Source organism: Fusarium fujikuroi, chromosome FFUJ_chr12, assembly GCF_900079805.1.
Source record: "Fusarium fujikuroi IMI 58289 draft genome, chromosome FFUJ_chr12".
Lineage (NCBI taxonomy): Eukaryota > Fungi > Ascomycota > Sordariomycetes > Hypocreales > Nectriaceae > Fusarium > Fusarium fujikuroi.
Window position 1 is genome coordinate 637,579 of NC_036633.1, and position 16,836 is coordinate 654,414.

At 46.9% G+C, this 16,836-nt stretch overlaps 5 protein-coding genes; 2 read left to right on the top strand and 3 right to left on the bottom strand.

The window, feature by feature from the left end:
- Nucleotides 1-1,240: 1,240 nt before the first annotated feature.
- FFUJ_14105 (uncharacterized protein) lies at nucleotides 1,241-4,394 on the top strand (the record flags this gene model as incomplete). XM_023571262.1 has 6 exons in its annotated part: nucleotides 1,241-2,185; nucleotides 2,241-3,026; nucleotides 3,082-3,761; nucleotides 3,818-3,840; nucleotides 3,895-4,107; nucleotides 4,165-4,394. The coding sequence occupies 6 exons, from the start codon at nucleotides 1,241-1,243 to the stop codon at nucleotides 4,392-4,394; spliced, it is 2,877 nt and encodes a 958-aa protein (XP_023438305.1).
- Nucleotides 4,395-5,193: 799 nt separating this feature from the next.
- On the bottom strand, nucleotides 5,194-6,033 carry FFUJ_14104 (probable 1,4-Benzoquinone reductase; the record flags this gene model as incomplete). XM_023571264.1 has 2 exons in its annotated part: nucleotides 5,194-5,919; nucleotides 6,007-6,033. 2 exons carry the CDS (start codon nucleotides 6,031-6,033, stop codon nucleotides 5,194-5,196), a joined length of 753 nt encoding a protein of 250 aa, XP_023438306.1.
- A 1,299-nt stretch (nucleotides 6,034-7,332) lies between these two features.
- Nucleotides 7,333-8,678, bottom strand: FFUJ_14103 (uncharacterized protein; the record flags this gene model as incomplete). XM_023571265.1 has 3 exons in its annotated part: nucleotides 7,333-7,606; nucleotides 7,655-8,255; nucleotides 8,303-8,678. 3 exons carry the CDS (start codon nucleotides 8,676-8,678, stop codon nucleotides 7,333-7,335), a joined length of 1,251 nt encoding a protein of 416 aa, XP_023438307.1.
- A 642-nt stretch (nucleotides 8,679-9,320) lies between these two features.
- On the top strand, nucleotides 9,321-11,363 carry FFUJ_14102 (related to alcohol oxidase; the record flags this gene model as incomplete). XM_023571266.1 has 4 exons in its annotated part: nucleotides 9,321-9,815; nucleotides 9,870-9,966; nucleotides 10,058-10,597; nucleotides 10,654-11,363. The coding sequence occupies 4 exons, from the start codon at nucleotides 9,321-9,323 to the stop codon at nucleotides 11,361-11,363; spliced, it is 1,842 nt and encodes a 613-aa protein (XP_023438308.1).
- A 1,286-nt stretch (nucleotides 11,364-12,649) lies between these two features.
- FFUJ_14101 (uncharacterized protein) lies at nucleotides 12,650-13,365 on the bottom strand (the record flags this gene model as incomplete). XM_023571267.1 has 2 exons in its annotated part: nucleotides 12,650-12,886; nucleotides 12,961-13,365. The coding sequence occupies 2 exons, from the start codon at nucleotides 13,363-13,365 to the stop codon at nucleotides 12,650-12,652; spliced, it is 642 nt and encodes a 213-aa protein (XP_023438309.1).
- Nucleotides 13,366-16,836: the final 3,471 nt, after the last annotated feature.

The window sequence follows — 16,836 nt, forward strand, 5'->3', positions numbered from 1 at the left end:
TTGGCATTTGGTGGACAATGATCAGGTTACAGTTGCATCCTAGAATGGCGCCTCAGTATTGCTTCTTATGCTTTTCCGAGGGTGGGGGAAATTCCATAAGAAGCTTCTCAGTGATAGTGAAAGGCGAAAAAAGGGATGGGGACTTGGGGCTGACTCTTGGTGTCTTACAGACTTTTCCTGTTGGTGCGTTGGTTCAGCTGGACTGGGTTGGCGCACTATTGAGCTGCACATGCAGGTTTCTGCAAGCCACATACAAAATATTACCAAGTCAGAGAAGGATCCCATAATCAACATTGGGGAGGCTATGTCGCGAAATGTGACTGGACGTTAACAACACGCAAGAGAGAAGAGGAATCTTCTCTAGAGCACCAATGGGTACCTGATACGTCAGCCCATAGTCTCTCATTTTATGCTATTCCCAAGCGAGAAAGATAGAGTGATTGTCCTCACCAACTTGCATATGCTCCCCAGCGCTTTGTGTTCAGAAGCCATGATCAAGGTTGCGACCCTTATTTCTTGTACAAGCGAGACCTTGTGGCTAATTCATACCTGTACATCGAGGGAAGAGACGATCAAGCGCCAATCAAGCAACCATTGATCGTCTCACCGTCAGGCCCATGCATGCACGGCAGAGAGTTAGGTCGACTCATCTTGTTATTTGCATGGGGGTTGAAAATATGCAGCCAAGTCCCTTTTCATCCATGCCTAATGCGGTCGCGCAACCAATAGCCATACTTTGGAAACATCTGGTCTCTGTCGATCAGGGCCTGCTTCAGCGAACGGTCATGGACATAGTTCCGGGGGTTGATGTCGAGGGGTGTTTCAATGTGTTGGCTTGATATGTCTCGTTGAGATGTCATAAGCTTTAACTATCAATCAATGTCGAGGGGTGTGATCAAATTACTGTCAAAGAAGTTTTGACAGACAATTACCTCCAGGAAAGCCCGTACAAGCAGGCCTTAGATGGTAAGTTGAAGAATAATAATTCTCGCCAGGGCTATATGCCTCAAAGCGGGGTAAGAAGATGTTATCTTGTGCGGCCTATATGGCGAACCAGTTGCCTTGTTTTCAGGCCAGATTATTTGGAGTAGATAGTGGCTTGCGTATTACGCAGTTGCGCACAAGTATTATTGGAATACGCGGGGCCGAATCAAGTGACAGCAGTAGGCATAAAACTGGAGGCAGAGCTGTCTAAAAGCTACTTTGTTCTTTTGTCTATTACACCACGATTGAGTACACAATGGAATCCCTGATAAATCTCCTACCATCGGATGTTGAACATGACAGCAATGGTAGCAGGTCTCTAGCCATTCCCTCCTTCAATTTAATCCTACCCAGCCGACCAAATACTCCCTTACCTCACGGTGAGACCTCGTACTTGGGGTCAACAGGCTTACTGGATGAGTCCGTCAGTCATGAGCTGGGCCTTAATGACCCAATATGGTCTCTAGACCTGACTATCGACAACACAGAGCAGCTAGAAGCTGTTGATGGCTCTCACTTTCCAATAGAAGCATCAGGACCTTTGCTGATGCTACCAGAAATCGAGTCACTCGAACAACAATTGAGAGGTGCCATATGCCAGCATGCCCACAAAGAGTCCAAAGGATTTCTTCCTCTGGACAAATTGAATGAAATCGTTATCGAAGATTCTGTATCCGTTGCACTCAGAGAATGCATGCCGAATCTATCGCATGATGATGCACAATTTCATGCAAAAATCATCTGTCCAAGATCTCAGCGAAATCACAGGGAACCATCCTTTCGACGCATCTTCGCGATATTAACAATAATACAGCAACCACAAGAGGTCTTCGCCTTTATGGAGAATAACATCACGGATCTTGACCTGCCTCTTGTCAAGGTTCGCGGGGAACACAAGGGTCGATATGAACTGAGACGGAAGTTCCAGCCAAATAGGCCTTTGGAAGGTCTTGGCAAATGGTCGCCCTTTTTGATAGACTCGTTTGAAGGGTGTCAGTGGATGATGATGTCGCCTTTTTTCTCGTGGGAAAACAAACGGGCTGTCCGCACATATTTCCTCGCAGACCAAACTATCCTCCCTTTCATAGAGGACTCTTCTCGTGACGTCGACATGGAGGATGATGAGGATTTCCAAGGAGGCCACGGATCCATCTTCAAAGTCAAGATCCACCCAGCGCACCACAACTTTCATCACATCGCCGTACGTAAAAGGCTTCTATTGCATTGACCGACATTTGCTAACTATTGTCCCGCAGGAAGCTCATGACTCTGACTCTGCCTTTGCGGTGAAGCGCCTCCACTCTCGCAGTCGCGAAATGTTCTCAAGAGAGGTAGATGCCCTCAAGCGACTAAGTGGCCAGAAGCATATAGTTCCACTTCTGGCTACATTTGAATACAAAAACAGCTATCATCTGCTGTTTCCGTGGGCGAATGCAAACCTGCGGCGATACTGGGCCATGTTCCCCAGCCCATCCATTGATCGTCGTTACGGGCTTTGGGTAGCCAAACAGTGCAAAGGCATGGCTGAAGGGTTGAGCATCATCCATGAGCCTCCGCCAGACCAGAGTGACGACTATTCTTACGAAGCTGCCTTGCAGCCAAGCCACAGGCAATCACAGTCGTCACAGTCTTATGGCAGACATGGGGATATCAAGCCAGAGAACATCCTTTGGTTCAGGAACGGGCCCAACACTGACATCGGAGTCTTGGAGATTGCTGATTTTGGACTTACCCGCTTCCATAATAAAAGATCCCGGTCTAATATTTCACCTGTTGGAATGGGAAATTCTCCAACCTACCGCGCTCCAGAATTCGACATGCCGGACGGACTCTTGTCGCGATCTTACGATATATGGGCGTTAGGATGTGTGTACCTCGAATTCCTTACATGGTACTTCATGGGTTGGGAAGGCGTCATGGAGTTTTCCGCTTTGAGAGAATACAAGCGAAACAACCTTGAGGCTGACGATGCATATTTTGAGCTGACGGGAGCTCCAGAAACAGGCAACATATGCAGCAAGGTTAAGCCTGAGGTGGTCCATGTGAGTATTCACTTGAAACTGTTACCACTTCTCCTTCTATCCTGACATCTGACAGTGGGTGGCATCACTTCATCAACATTGGGCCTGTTCGCCCTTTTTCCACGATTTTCTCGACCTCATCAAAGACAGCATGCTAGTTGTTGAAACAGATGGCGAGGTTCCGGTCCGCAGAGCCACAGCAGCTGAGGTGAAGCAAAGCCTGGTTCGGTTCTATAACCGCTCCGGGTCAGATGCAACATACCTATATGGAGCAAATCCTCTGAATCACGCTATCAATACCAGATTCTTCACTGGGTCAGACAATGGGAACCCAATAAGTCGTGAGAACATGAAGCAATCAAGCACTGTTGCAGGCTTAGAAACCGGTATAAAGTCCAACTCGCCCCTGCGAACGACTTATAGGTTATGGGATCAGACTCCACTTCCATCAAGCAGAAAGGCCAAAACTCATCATGTAGGCCGGAGAAGCACCACTGACGGCGGCCGTGATTCGTTATCGCTTTTTCAGCCAGGATCTAGGTCAACTTCCTTCAGTGAAACTTCTCAGGGTCTAGCGTCAACCTCTTCCAGTGATCGAAGCCATCGCCTCGTAACTGTAAACCAGAAGACCCAAGACACAACAGGCGGCGATACAAAGGACAGTAACTACCCTTTAGCTTGCCCCTTCTTCAAACTTGATCCCAGCAAGTATGGACAGACATGTTCTAGGGGCTGGTTTCAGTTTCACAGGTTGAAGTTAGTATCCTTCTTTACTATATCTTATGGTGGACGAGATGATAACGATTTATAAGGGAGCATATATTTCGAAAACACTGTACGCCAAGGTACAGATGTTCCCGCTGTCTATCATATTTTGATGATGGTCCAGGTCTTGAAGAACACGTCCGTTCTGTGGAACCTTGCATATTGCGGGAATCCACAGAAATTGAGGGCATAAACGCCGAACAGGAACGCCGCCTCCGCTCAAGGAAGCGAACCAGGACGGAGACTGACTCAAACGAAGCGGGGCGTGAGACACAACGATGGCGCGAGATGTACAAGATCATCTTCCCAGATGCTGATTCACAGACAATATCCCCGTGTGAGTAGTAGCAAAACGGCGACTTATGACGCTGGAATCTAACAAGACTATATGAAGACAACGATTACAGCCATGTAGCTTACACAGCGGCCGGCTCCTCGGAAACAATTGAAAATTACAGCAAGTTCTTAGATGGAGGTATTCCTTCAGAGGTTCAAAACAAATTGCAGGCAACTATCAATCGGGAGCTTGGATTTAGTGAACTGGAAGGGAGGAGAATTATTGACATACTCCCCATCCTGCAACAGACACTCCTACAGTCCTTTCAGAGCCACAATGAGAATTGATAGGTAGAAAAGAAAACTTGAATGCTAAAGTTGTACTTCCAGTAGTCTGATTATGCTTGGCGTTAGTTTCCTGGAATTAGGTATATAAGGGATTGCCAACTTAGTAGTGCTTACCTACAGGGAATTTATTACTTTATTGTGGTCAATTAATGTAACATTTAGCTCCTAGACCCTAAAAGCTGCTATGTGTCCTTTGAAAATTAAAAATGTTCGTTATTTGCCGCTGAGACTTATGGCTAAGAGCTTAATCCAGCCAAGAGAACCTAGTTAAAAATGTCAGACGCTGGATATCCGATGCTAGCGTCGATAACGTGGAGGTTCTTAACGCCGTAAATACTGAGCTTCTGGCCAACAATACCGGCGTGATCCAGAGGCATTATAATAGCATTCCCAGTACGGCGGCAATCGCAGTTATCGTAGTCTGCTCCCAAGATAAGATTCTATTTTATAGCACTTAGATTCCGTACAGCTGAAAAAGACCTAAGAGTGTTCTTGCAAACACGATGGATCTGTCCAAGGTCATCTCTAGCACCCATGAGTATAATAACGCGTGCTATAGTCTCGATGCTCTGGGGACGTAAGTAGTGATATCTAACCTATTCTAGAGGGATCTAAGGGTTTATTTTATCGTAATGAAAAGCAAATAGACGCTTGGCAGCAATGATAAGACATATTGTGATTCGAGTATCTATGTACGGCGCAACCTTTGCAACAACACGACTGTCCCTTGGGTTCCATTCCGGGTATTTGAACCTGATCTTCTCCTCTACAGTCCCGACGTAGATGGTTAGAAACAACTCTATTGAACAACAAATTTCGTAGGAAGTCCGCAAGCTCCTCCAGCACCGTCCTCGACCTCGTCAATGCTGTGGGCCCTTTGCCTTGTCTTGGCTGCTGGGAGAGAAGGATCTGCTTGTTGTGCCCGACGGCCGTTCCGCACTTTGCTGGCCTTGTCGACGAATAAGTAAAAAGTCTCTCCCTGAATCCGCGCGATCTCAAGCTCCAAGGATGAAGGTTGACGCGAACCATCAGCGCCGGCCAAGGTGCCAGCACCCCACGGACTACCACCGTGCACTTCGTTCAAGTTTGTAAGCTGGCCGAATGTCTTTGCGTAGCCCAGAGGGACGTAGATAATGCCATGGTGTACGAGGGTAGACATGGCGTTCTGCGCTGTGACTTCCTGGCCGCCGCCCTGTGAGGCAGTCGATATGAAAAGGCCAGCTGCTTTTCCCATATAACCACCGCTAGACCATTGCTTGCCTGTGCTATCCCAAAAGGCCTTCCATTGAGCTGGGAAATTGCCAAAGCGCGTAGGAATTCCGAACAAGAAACCGTCATATGATTCGAGGACCGAGGGATCGCTGAGTATCGGGATGTCGGTGGGCTTGGGAGGCGCATGCATCTTTGCAAGAACATCGGCAGAAAGAGTTTCGGGAATTTGGAAAATGTCGGCTGTACCACCGACGCTCTCAATGCCAGCTTTTTCGGCCTCGGCAAGCTGGCGAATGTGGCCATAGGTGGAGTACTATAAACAGAATGTTAGACGTATTCGAGACAAGCAGGTTTGAAAACTAAGAATAATGCAGGCAGCATTAATTACTCTTCAACATACATAAACAATAGCGATTTTGGGAGCCATTTTTAAAGCAGAGTGTAGTAAACAAAGGATGCAGTAAATAGAGAAAGCTTTCTGGGTAGTAAAAGTCGTAAACTTGGCTCTGTATTAAATTAAATTACTCTCTACCCTACTAGTCAATGAGAATTTTCACCACTGCTTATGACATGATTTGTTTTTTGCAATTTACTAGTGGTATGCTTGGTCATGTTAGTTAAGGGGCTGGGATGTATAATCGTGACAAACTTTTACAAAGCTAATAAACTTAGACATACCCACCGAGCACCGACCGAGCCCCCACCTTTATTGAAATTAAGGTTTTATCTATCCGTAGACTGTACGATGATGTCAGTAGTAAGACTTTTTGCCTTTATATTATATTATTATTATCCTTTTATATTAAAAGAATAAAAACACTTAAAAAAAATTACAATATAATAATAGTAACTATCCTTCTTTAAGTGTAAATTTTTATCTCTAGTTTAAACTACTTTAAGAAGCTATTGTCTATTGGGTACTATGTTAATGTCGTTGCATCTAGTGGGAAATAGTTAAAAAGATCAGTTGTCATTACATTGAAGTCAAAATGGCTTGGACTTGTCCAGTCCTGATCCGAAAGTATATTAACCACTTCTGGCACGAGTGAGTGTGACCTGTCCTCTTGAGTACCAATCTCCCCTGTCTGAAGTATCCTTCTACCCGGATAGGTCACTTCTGTCTGATCCATTGAGGGAAAGTGTATATGAGAACATTGACGAGGTGACGAGACGTCATTGGGTGCTGCTGATTGAGTGCCATGCCTGTGGCCAAAGATGGATGCTTCAACTGAATTCAGCACGAGATGGATGGATTTTAAGGACAAGGTGATAGGTTCATCAGCCACCATACTGGACAGCGTCTGCATGGCCTGTTGTATGTATTCCATGTTGTAGGAATATTTGGAGGGCTGGCAGAGGATGTCGTAGAGCAGAACTGCGCAACAGCATTCGATGAAAAATCCTTGGTAACGAGAGGACTGTTGACGAAGTGGTCAAATATGATGGCTAGACTTAGATCGAGCAATTTCAATTACCTTGCAAACTTGGCTGCTATTCGCTGACACTTCAATTGAGTCCTGGGCTGCATCCACAGCGTACCTGCAGGCCTGGCGTAGCCACATATCCTTGCTCTCGCTTGTCCTGCCACTAACACGAATCGCATGTTGGGCGACCAGAAAAGGGCGAAATATCAGAATGATTGTATGTTAATACACTGAGAATCTGGTAAGCCTTCGAATGAGGTATATGCCTCATCTTCACATACAATTGTGTAGAGTCATAGACTCTACGTCTCAAGGAAGCCATGGCCGGTGCCCGATTGTGCGGAAGCAGTCCCGTACTCCTGTGCAAACTGACCAAGGCGACCACGTAACTCCTCTGCCGTGGCGTACAGCTGCCGAAGTAAAGTTGCTCTTGTTCCGTACATACCTTCTGCGGCATCCTCCATGATCTTGGCGATGCGGCAGAGTCTGATGATGGGGAGTGGCTCTGTTGGAAATGGGCAGGTGATGTCCTTCCATCTTGGACTGCTTTGTCGCCCTAGAGTCCGAGCTTGGTATCTATTGCAGGTCAGCTAAAGAGCGATATACGCCAGGGTATGAACTCACGTTTCATAGAAGTAAAGTGACCAAAGTGTAGTTTGATGCTTTTGTAACGTGAGGCTATCCAACCGGGTAGAAAGGGCGCCAATATGCAGGCCTAATGCAAGCGCCTTCCTACAAGCCATACCAAGGTGCATGTAAGTCGAGGTCGGGCGACCAATATTGACCTGGTAGTCGGCAAACAAGAGGGACAGCAGGAGAGTCTGCAATGTCACTGCATCCTCCAGAATGACGGCTTCACGTCTGGCTTCGGTAAAGAGGGTTGCTGCGAGATCTGTCTGTGGCGTAGATAGAGCGCCAATGGCCAATATTGCTAGGAAGCTGGCTTTTGTCTGCGGCGGTATATTTTGTGCATACCGTGAGTCGTATGTCATCTGTAACAAACTGTCGAGCTCTTCGATCGTATAAAATGGCAGTCGATAGTGAGATGTGATCTTGAAGCCTTGGAGGAAGTCTTGCGCCATTTCCCTTGATATGGTTGACAGTTGGATGCTGTCGGATCGGATTGCCTCTGGGCTAATCCTTGGTGGCCTCCAGAAGAATATCGACCTCTGCATAAAAGTGTCAACGTCAGATTGCGTCTTGTTTCCCTCATGCCTGCCATGATCTGTCGTGGGTAAGATGCCTCGGTGTATTTGCTGAAGAAAAACAAACTATGATGAAGGTCCGTAGAAGAGCTGCGAGCTATCGGTTGGAGTGGGCGACAAATGTGTCTCAGTGACGCTGTGGTAGACCTCGTGTTGACTGCGTGCTCGGACTCCTCGGCGCTGAGATGGTCAGGCCATTGAGTTGCGGGACTAGCATTTGCGGACAGCGCACCAACTGATAGACCAGACCCTGGTGGAGGCAGCTGTGATACAGGTGCGCTGATGTCTCGCTTTGTTCTTCTGTGTCGGGTCTTGGTTTGGTATACACAAATATGCGGTGAATTCTGACACTCGGGATGGTGGCAAGGATGACCTCCATCAAATCGTTTCTTGCGCAGTCGACAAGGGTCACAGGCTTTGGCGATCTTGGTACTCATACTCATTCTCAAAGCACTGCAATGGAGCGATCGGATCGGACGTACAGCGGACTTAGCGGAGGAACAAGAAATTTCATTCACCCCTGGAAAGACGAGGGATCTTGATTCTCGACGTATTTAGTGGGGTATATTCTAATTCTAAGCATTAATAATTGCCACTGCCTTAAAACTCGATAGCTTACAGTGCCTTAGCAAAGATCGGCTGCTCCGCTTCTCTACTGTAGTTAGCTCTCTAGCCCCTTGCATTCAAGTGCCGAGTGTGTTTCAGCTAGGTAAAAACTTTTATCCTTCAGCCAACTCGTTTAGTACTCTAGTCCATTCTTGGAATAGTACAACTGTTTGATATCATCGGCCAGTGCTGTACGATGGTCCCTGGTTGTATGAGGCTCCAACTCAGTGGAGATGCAGTGGGTAATTGTGATGGAGATAGAGCATGGACATGAGCATGCTTGTTCACATAAGAAAGTGGTTCATATTCACGCATGCATGTATAAATACGAATGCCCTTACCAGCTTGTATAGTATATTCTGCCAGCATCAACCAACCACTTTTCACCATTGTCTCTCTTTCTAATTTCAAATATTGGCTGTTTAGTTGATATTATTTTATATATCATATAATCCCTTCTTTACCAACGCTTTCTCACCATGTCGCCTCTCTCGACGTGGGTTCTGGCAACCGTTTCAACAGCACTTGTGTCGACTGTGGACGGCTACAATATCCCCCGCTCCGCCCACCAAGCATGCAGAATCTCGAATGGCTCTGAGATCCTCCCTGCCTATGATTACGTCATTGTTGGTGGCGGAACCTCAGGACTCACTGTGGCTGATCGCCTGACTGAGGATGCCAACACCACTGTTCTTGTTCTCGAGGCCGGCATTTTTGCGGCTGATGCCGATGTCCTTCCAGTTTACAACGGTGGTACTCAACGCCAGCCACGCTTCTACTGGCAGTCCAAACCACAGGAGAACCTTGACAACCGCACGGTCCCCGTCTGGCTTGGTAAGATGGTTGGTGGTAGTTCTGGCGTTAACGCCATGATGGCTTCACGAGGTTCGTCTATGGACTACGACCGCTGGGGCAAGCTGTTTCCTGAAGCCAATGGCTGGGATTGGGAAGGAATGCTGCCATACTTCCGCAAGGTAAGCATACACAACAGTCTTTAGGGCCTCGTCTCAGCTAACTCTTGAGACTAGGGACTTCACATGAACCCTCCAGCCCCCCAGATGGCTGCTCGTTTCAACATCTCGACAAACCCCAAGTACTGGGGTGATGACTCAGCTATTCAGGCTAGTTTCCCCAATTACGAATACCCAGGACTCGATAAGCAGCTGGAACAAATGCTCATACAAGGAGACTCATTTGAAGCTAATTCGACAAATAGAACACATGTCGAAAGCCTTCTATGAACTACCCGGCATCGAGCCTGTTGAAGACAGTGGTGCTGGCGGCGCTGGCGTATACTGGTTCCCCACTCTCATGGATCATTTTCGCTATGAGCGGTCCTTCGCTGAGAACTCTCACTACCGGGGCCTTTCACGCCCCAACTACCATGTCGCTCCCTCTTCCCGGGTCCGACGTGTCATTCTGAACAAGGGTGTTGCTACTGGTGTTGAGTTCTACGGTGCAGATGGTCTTCTCACCGTCAAGGCCAAGAAGGAAGTCCTGATGGCTGCGGGCGCTATCCATACTCCTCAGCTTCTTCAGCTCAGTGGCATCGGTCCCAAGAAGCTTCTTCATGCTGCCGGTATCAAGACACAGGTTGATCTTCCTGGCGTTGGTCAAAACTTCCAAGATCATATAAACATTGGAGTCTCTATAACTCTCGAAGGCCTCAAGAAGATTCACTCCAACCCCTCCGACATGGCCAACGGCACTGACTTCAAGAGATGGGCTGACGAGGCTTGGGCCGTCAACCGCACTGGTACGTGAAGCAATCCTCTGTCTGCCATGTTTGTACCTCCACTAACACAATCGTAGGACCTTATTCTATCGCCTGGGGCAACCTCGCTGGCTGGCTCCCTCTCTCTGCCATTTCTCCTGAACGGCATCTTCAGCTGGCCGACCAGCTAGAAAAGCAGGACCATGCTAGTTACCTATCTAATGACGTTCATCCCACTGTTGCCAAGGGATACGCTTTGCAGATGAAGAACATGGCCGCCGCTATGCGATCCAAGGATGTTGTCTTCGCCCGTTACCTCGTTGATGCCAACACTGGTGCCTCAGCTCCTATTCTCAACCAGCCCATGAGCCGTGGCTCCGTCACAGTCGATCTCAAGGATCCTTACAACTCGAATCCTGTCGTGGATTTCGGATCACTCCGTAACCCGGTAGAGCGCAGTGTGCTGGTAGAGATGGTCAAGTGGTACAGGCGATACAACTCCGAGACCTCTCTCTCTAAGCTGTCACCCAACGAGACCGCCCCTGGTGTTGATGTTGTCTCGGACGAGGATATCTCGGCTTGGATCCCCAAAGCCCTTTTCCCTACCGATTACCATCCTGCTGGTACCGCTGCTATGATGCCTCTAGACCACGGCGGTGTTATTGACCAGAAGCTCCGTGTTTACGGCGTTAAGAACCTCCGTGTTATCGACGCCAGTATCATGCCTTCCCTACCTGGTTCCAATACCTGCCAGCCCATGTATGCTGTCGCTGAGAAGGCTGCTGATATTATCAAGTCTGATGCCTAAGGGATGTGCATAATGGGACTTTGATAATCGCTTGATTGGATGCCGACTTATAGAGAGATAGAGAAAACTAGAGTTTCCATGTTAATAGATTCTGCACACCAGACAATATTTGCAATAGAGTAACGAGATATAGGCTCGGCATGCCGACTGTCTCGAGACTGTGGTACAGTAGAGACCAGCTGTAAAAGACCTGTTTCCCCGACCGACCCTCTGTGTGACAATTCATCTAGTGTAATACAGAATGTAGTTAAGTCTTAGACAGAATACAGAGAGTCCAATATATCATATGTAGGCAACACTACAGAAAGAGTAAGCACTTCAGTGAGCTAGGCCGTAATGATAGAGGAAGTCCACTAACTACCAAAGTAGTCCGACTTCAGCGCTATATGTAAGGAACAGTTTCGAAGTCAGCCTTGCTGAGGTGGAAACTCGTCAGTGTTGCAGCGTTGCCAATCCGGCACTGTCGCTTGAAGCCAACAAAGACCTGGGGGAGTTTGTCAACTGGCAAGCTGACTCCTTTGTATTTATTTGAGGGTAAAGGAGAGGGCGGTATCCCAGGCATCTTTCATTCAGTAGGGATGGCCTTGCAATAAGGATCGACAAGTCGCGAAAATAAAGCCTTTAGCGTAAAGTCGAGCAATTACTGGCAGGTGTCAGCCACTCCGCGCGTGAAGATGGAAATGACGGCGGTGCCACTTGCGATGCCGATGCTCGATTTGTGTTGTCTTGTTACCTGATTTTCATGAAGGGCGAAACGGAGGGGCGTGGTCTTTATCTTATCAGTGAGTTGTGGCGCACTGGCTGCAGGACGATGGGAGCCACCGCCGGCTATAGGGTATGTTGGCTTTCGAATGGATAAAGCAGGCACCTGTGCTGATCTGATACACCACCGCATCAACTCATGAAATTCGGTAGCGCCTGTAGATATATGCTAGCATAACCCATTTCTCCTATTTAACTAAATAGGCTATTTAAAGAAGATATTAGATTCTTATTTACTTCTTAACTAATTAAAGGGCTTTAATTAGGCTAGTATGTATCTATAGATGCTACCGAATTTTATGAGTTGATGCGGTATTAGCTAGCCACGTCCGCCATGCTAGCTGTATAATCGTATATCAATATTACTGATGACCTATAGACGGAGCTCAGTCATCTCATGTAGAACATTGGCGTGTAATGAATTTTGGTTCACGGAGCTCTTTGATCCGGGTTACATTAAACATGACTTCCATTGTTCGGAGGTCCGAGCAGCGGAAACCCCTGCCCTGCTGCTATCTGAGAAGCTACTGCTGTTGAAGCTGCTGAATAGCCGGTCTCTGTTCAATCTTCTTCTTCCAGGCCTCCAGGGTAGGGAACGCAGCCAGGTCCAAACCCATGTAAGTCAGCCACCTGACAGTAGCCCAGAGATGCGTGTCAACAATCGAGTACCAGTCCCCAAGGATGTAATCCCGGTCATGAAGAGAATTATCCAGAATGCGTACTTTCTCATTGAGCTCGCTCATTGCCTTGTCCAACTGATCCTTCAGGAAGACATACGTTAGCAATTTGTCCTCGAGCGCTTGTGAAAAGGCTGGAAACATGACCATATGCATACCTTTGACTTGGAAGCTTGACTTTCTCCGAGGGCAACGCCTTTCTTCCCAAGTTCGGTGCTTGCCCAAACAATCCACGTCATAGCCTTTCCACGGGAGGTACCAGGAGGGGGGTAGAGTACCGGCGCTTCTTTGTTATTGGCAGGACGCTCAACCCCAAAGGTTTCACCGAGGTACATAGTGATAGCGGAAGCTTCCCAAATGCTTACGCCATCGTGGACTATAGCCGGAACAAGTCCATTGGGGTTCACACCCTTAAGATATTCAGGGGTGCGGCTTTCTCCCTTCTGGAGGTCAACCTCGATTCTCTCCGCGATAGGCTCAGACAGTCCATGTTCCAGCTCAGCCAGGACCGCAACGGTTAAATCAGCCGTTGAGTATGTTTTATAGTAGAACTTGAGACTCATTGTCAACCTGAGGTAGTAGTATTGGAAGAGAAGTGAGATTGAAAGCTTTGAAAAAGTCGATCGCAAGATGGAATGTCGTAGATGTTTGTACTCCAGGAGAATATAAAGGTCGTGATGAACAGTGAATACTCCCATAGCAGAGAGGAGACTTCATTCACAGCTCCTCACGCTTTCAGCTCCTGCGGGGTAGTATGCACTTTGATGACAGCCTATTGGGCATTGAACCGAAAAGACCAATTAGTTCAAACCTACAGGCAAAATAAACGCTATGACCTCTCTAGTTAGCACAAAGTCACAGACAAGATCATTGGGATGTTTGGGTACGTAATGGCTAGAGGTACATAATCGCTAAGACCCTCAAATTTATCAACAATCAATCAGGCCAACGACCTTAAGCGGTATTGGCCTCTTGAAATGTGCGCCGAAACAGCTCCTCCCAGATAGCTTCCGCGACGATAGGGTCCCTACCAAAGACATAATGCCCAAGATCTATCAACTCCCGCGATAGTCTTAGCAACCAATCCATATGCCAGGCCAATCTCTCCAAGAAAAGTCAATTTGGAGGCGAACCATAATTGGAGTGAAGAGAAGCAGTTCGGCTGGTACCCTAATGTCTCAATCTTGGTGGCATTCGTTTGGCTTGCTATTCGGCGTAGGTTTGGAAAAGAAGAAACACTAGGGATGGAAAAAGAGAGTGCTCTCTTACTAGCCAGTGTTAGTTCATAGACCCAATGCCAAGGAGAATGGCAGTGAATTTGGCAGTTGGTCCACGAAGATGGTTATATGATATGGTATGGGATCCTTCCTGGTTGTGACCCATCAAAACTCCAATTGTCATCTCTAAGCTTTCAGGCCAATCACTGCTGCAGCCCGGGGCGTATAAGACACTCTACGGGATACTAAAGATGAAGCTTCGATCTATGCCTAATGTTTAGGCGATAGATAGCAAGCATGTTTGATGGATAAAAGACTTTTTTTAACGCACGAGTCTTACGTTTGGTCATCTAACATCTTCGCGCCCTTTATCGAGGTAGTCGTGTCATGCCATCTTGAGGCACTCTCTCATTATCTTCCGATGTCACCTGTCGACGAGAAAGGATTTAATACATTTCCTCGGAAGATCACCCGTCCTGAGCCAGTTGGCGGCCTGATGTCACGCTCCTTATGACTCATGAAATAATGGTCCATTCTATACCGGATCTCACTAGCTCAGGAAACTCGATGAAAACGGTCGAATCTTTCCTCCTATAACATATGGCCAAGTCCAACTCAAAAAGTCTAACATCATAGATCGTTTCTAGCAGGTTATATGTGCGCTTTGCTTACAGCTAGGACATAGCAAGAATTCAACTATTCACATATTCCAGCAAGAATACTCTACAAGGCCAGACAGGACAAGGAAGACTAAGAACTAAATACAGCGCGGCATTTATCTAAAATCGAGGTCTCTAATAACAAGGATGCATAGTTCCAGCTTGGACCTCAAATCAAGGAAGACAATTGTCCTCGCGCAACCATCACATGGCTGCTAGGGTCAGCACTATACATTCTAATAAATCAAACAACCTTGGCCTTCCTCCCTTGGCTGATTGGGGTTCGTAGGTGTTTGATTGGCTACTGTACAATCTTTACATTCGACCAATACAAGTATATAATGGAAAATGCATTTTCAAAGGTAAAAATTTACTCCCTTCAAATCCTGGCGCAGGTCAGCCAGTCCATTGAGAGTCATTGAAGATGAACAAAAACAAAGATGGTATCGTTCGCATTAAACCTGGCGATATTCTGGGAGGCAAGGATGGATTGGATTGGTCGGCTATTTTGCTTCTACTGGACGTGACGCAGGCGATGGAACCTGGACACTTGTCACAGACGATAAACGTCCTGCATATATCTTCGGCACCCTGCCTGGAAGCGAACTTGATGGCCAGCCCGACCTACCCATCCTTGCCCCCGGAAGCAACTGTTCTTGATCCTTCTGTGGATATTGAGGCCTAAATCCACGACTATGATGCAAGAAAGGTAGAAGCGCCAGTTGCTTTTGCAGTAACCGTAGTGTTTGGTCCAATCCTTCCTTTGAATGAGGATCTGATATCTTGCCTGGTGTCAGTACTCAGTTGGAACTAACCGTCATTAGTTGTGATCTCGGCAAATTCAGTGTGTCGATGCATTCGGAGCTAACTCTTATAGAAGCAAGAGGCTTTAATTCCGATATGTCACAGGTTGGGAAAGCACATGTACAGGTCGAGGATAATGAAAACAAAAGGCCATCCATTACACAATGACATGTGCACAAACCGTCAATATCGGCTCCTGGAGTCAAGTAGCAGTGGACTCAGAATGTATAAGATGGCCCTTCAGTCTTCGGTGGTAATGCACATGGTATGATCCCCGATAATAAGCATTTACGCGTTGATACAATAGAGCCGCTTACAAATAGAATTTATTTCGCCGACAGAACCAGAGGGAGAAAAGAGTACTGGGAATCGTCTTTGGATAATTCATATAGTATCAAAACATTGTATAGCGATACAATACATACAAACCTAAGCCAAACGCCAACCTCCATATCTATCTATCTATCTCCCCTGCCGTTGCATCTCTCCTGTTTTTAAAATCTGAAATACAAAGCATATTTTTATCAGGATATTATAGAATACCAAGCCCCATACCTACTTACCATAGTAAGCCACTTAGCTTACGTTCATGTTTATCGTTCTTGTTGATTTCTTCTGTCCTTTTCTGATGGTCTCCATGAATTTGTCACTTGACCTTCTCCACCATCTAGATATCTGCCTCCGTCTTCTGGGTAGTTGTTTTGCTTTGCATAATCCAGTCGAAGGTCTTTCCAATCAGGTACTAAAGCGAGAGAAAACGACATAAATATCGTTTCGGCATGTTACGGGAATGGATCAAGTAGATACGAATACATATGCTTTGTTCGCAATGAAGGGAAGCTGATGGGCAAGAGGAGAACAAAGATGGATCAAGATAACTATCGAGGCGTCCATCTACATGGGCCCGACTCTGGGCTAATAATTGGCCACCCAAACCGAGAGCTCTTCAATGGATGAGCCCTGAGCCCTTGTTTTCCGTCGGTCTCTTTCACGTCGGGAGTTCAATATATACCAAGCGTCACCGTCAATAATTCTACAATAAAGGCAATTTCTTGGTAGATCAATTCGATATCACATTGTCACATGCATTTGTGGCTGCAGCTAGTTCCATAGCTTCAAGTGTGGCTGCAGGTTGAGAGCTGAAATGCCCGTATTCGACGCCACAGTGGACATCAGCCGGGATTCGCAACTCATTTTCCTGCTGAGGTTGAGGTCTAGATTCAATACTCTGCTATGACTGTTGGCGATATTGGTTGATTGAATTTCCATTCTTACCTTCACTGCTAGAATAGGTAGAATATTGACAAGAGGGAGACCTCCGACATGGCAATTGTATGGGAGCCGAGAGCTGGTT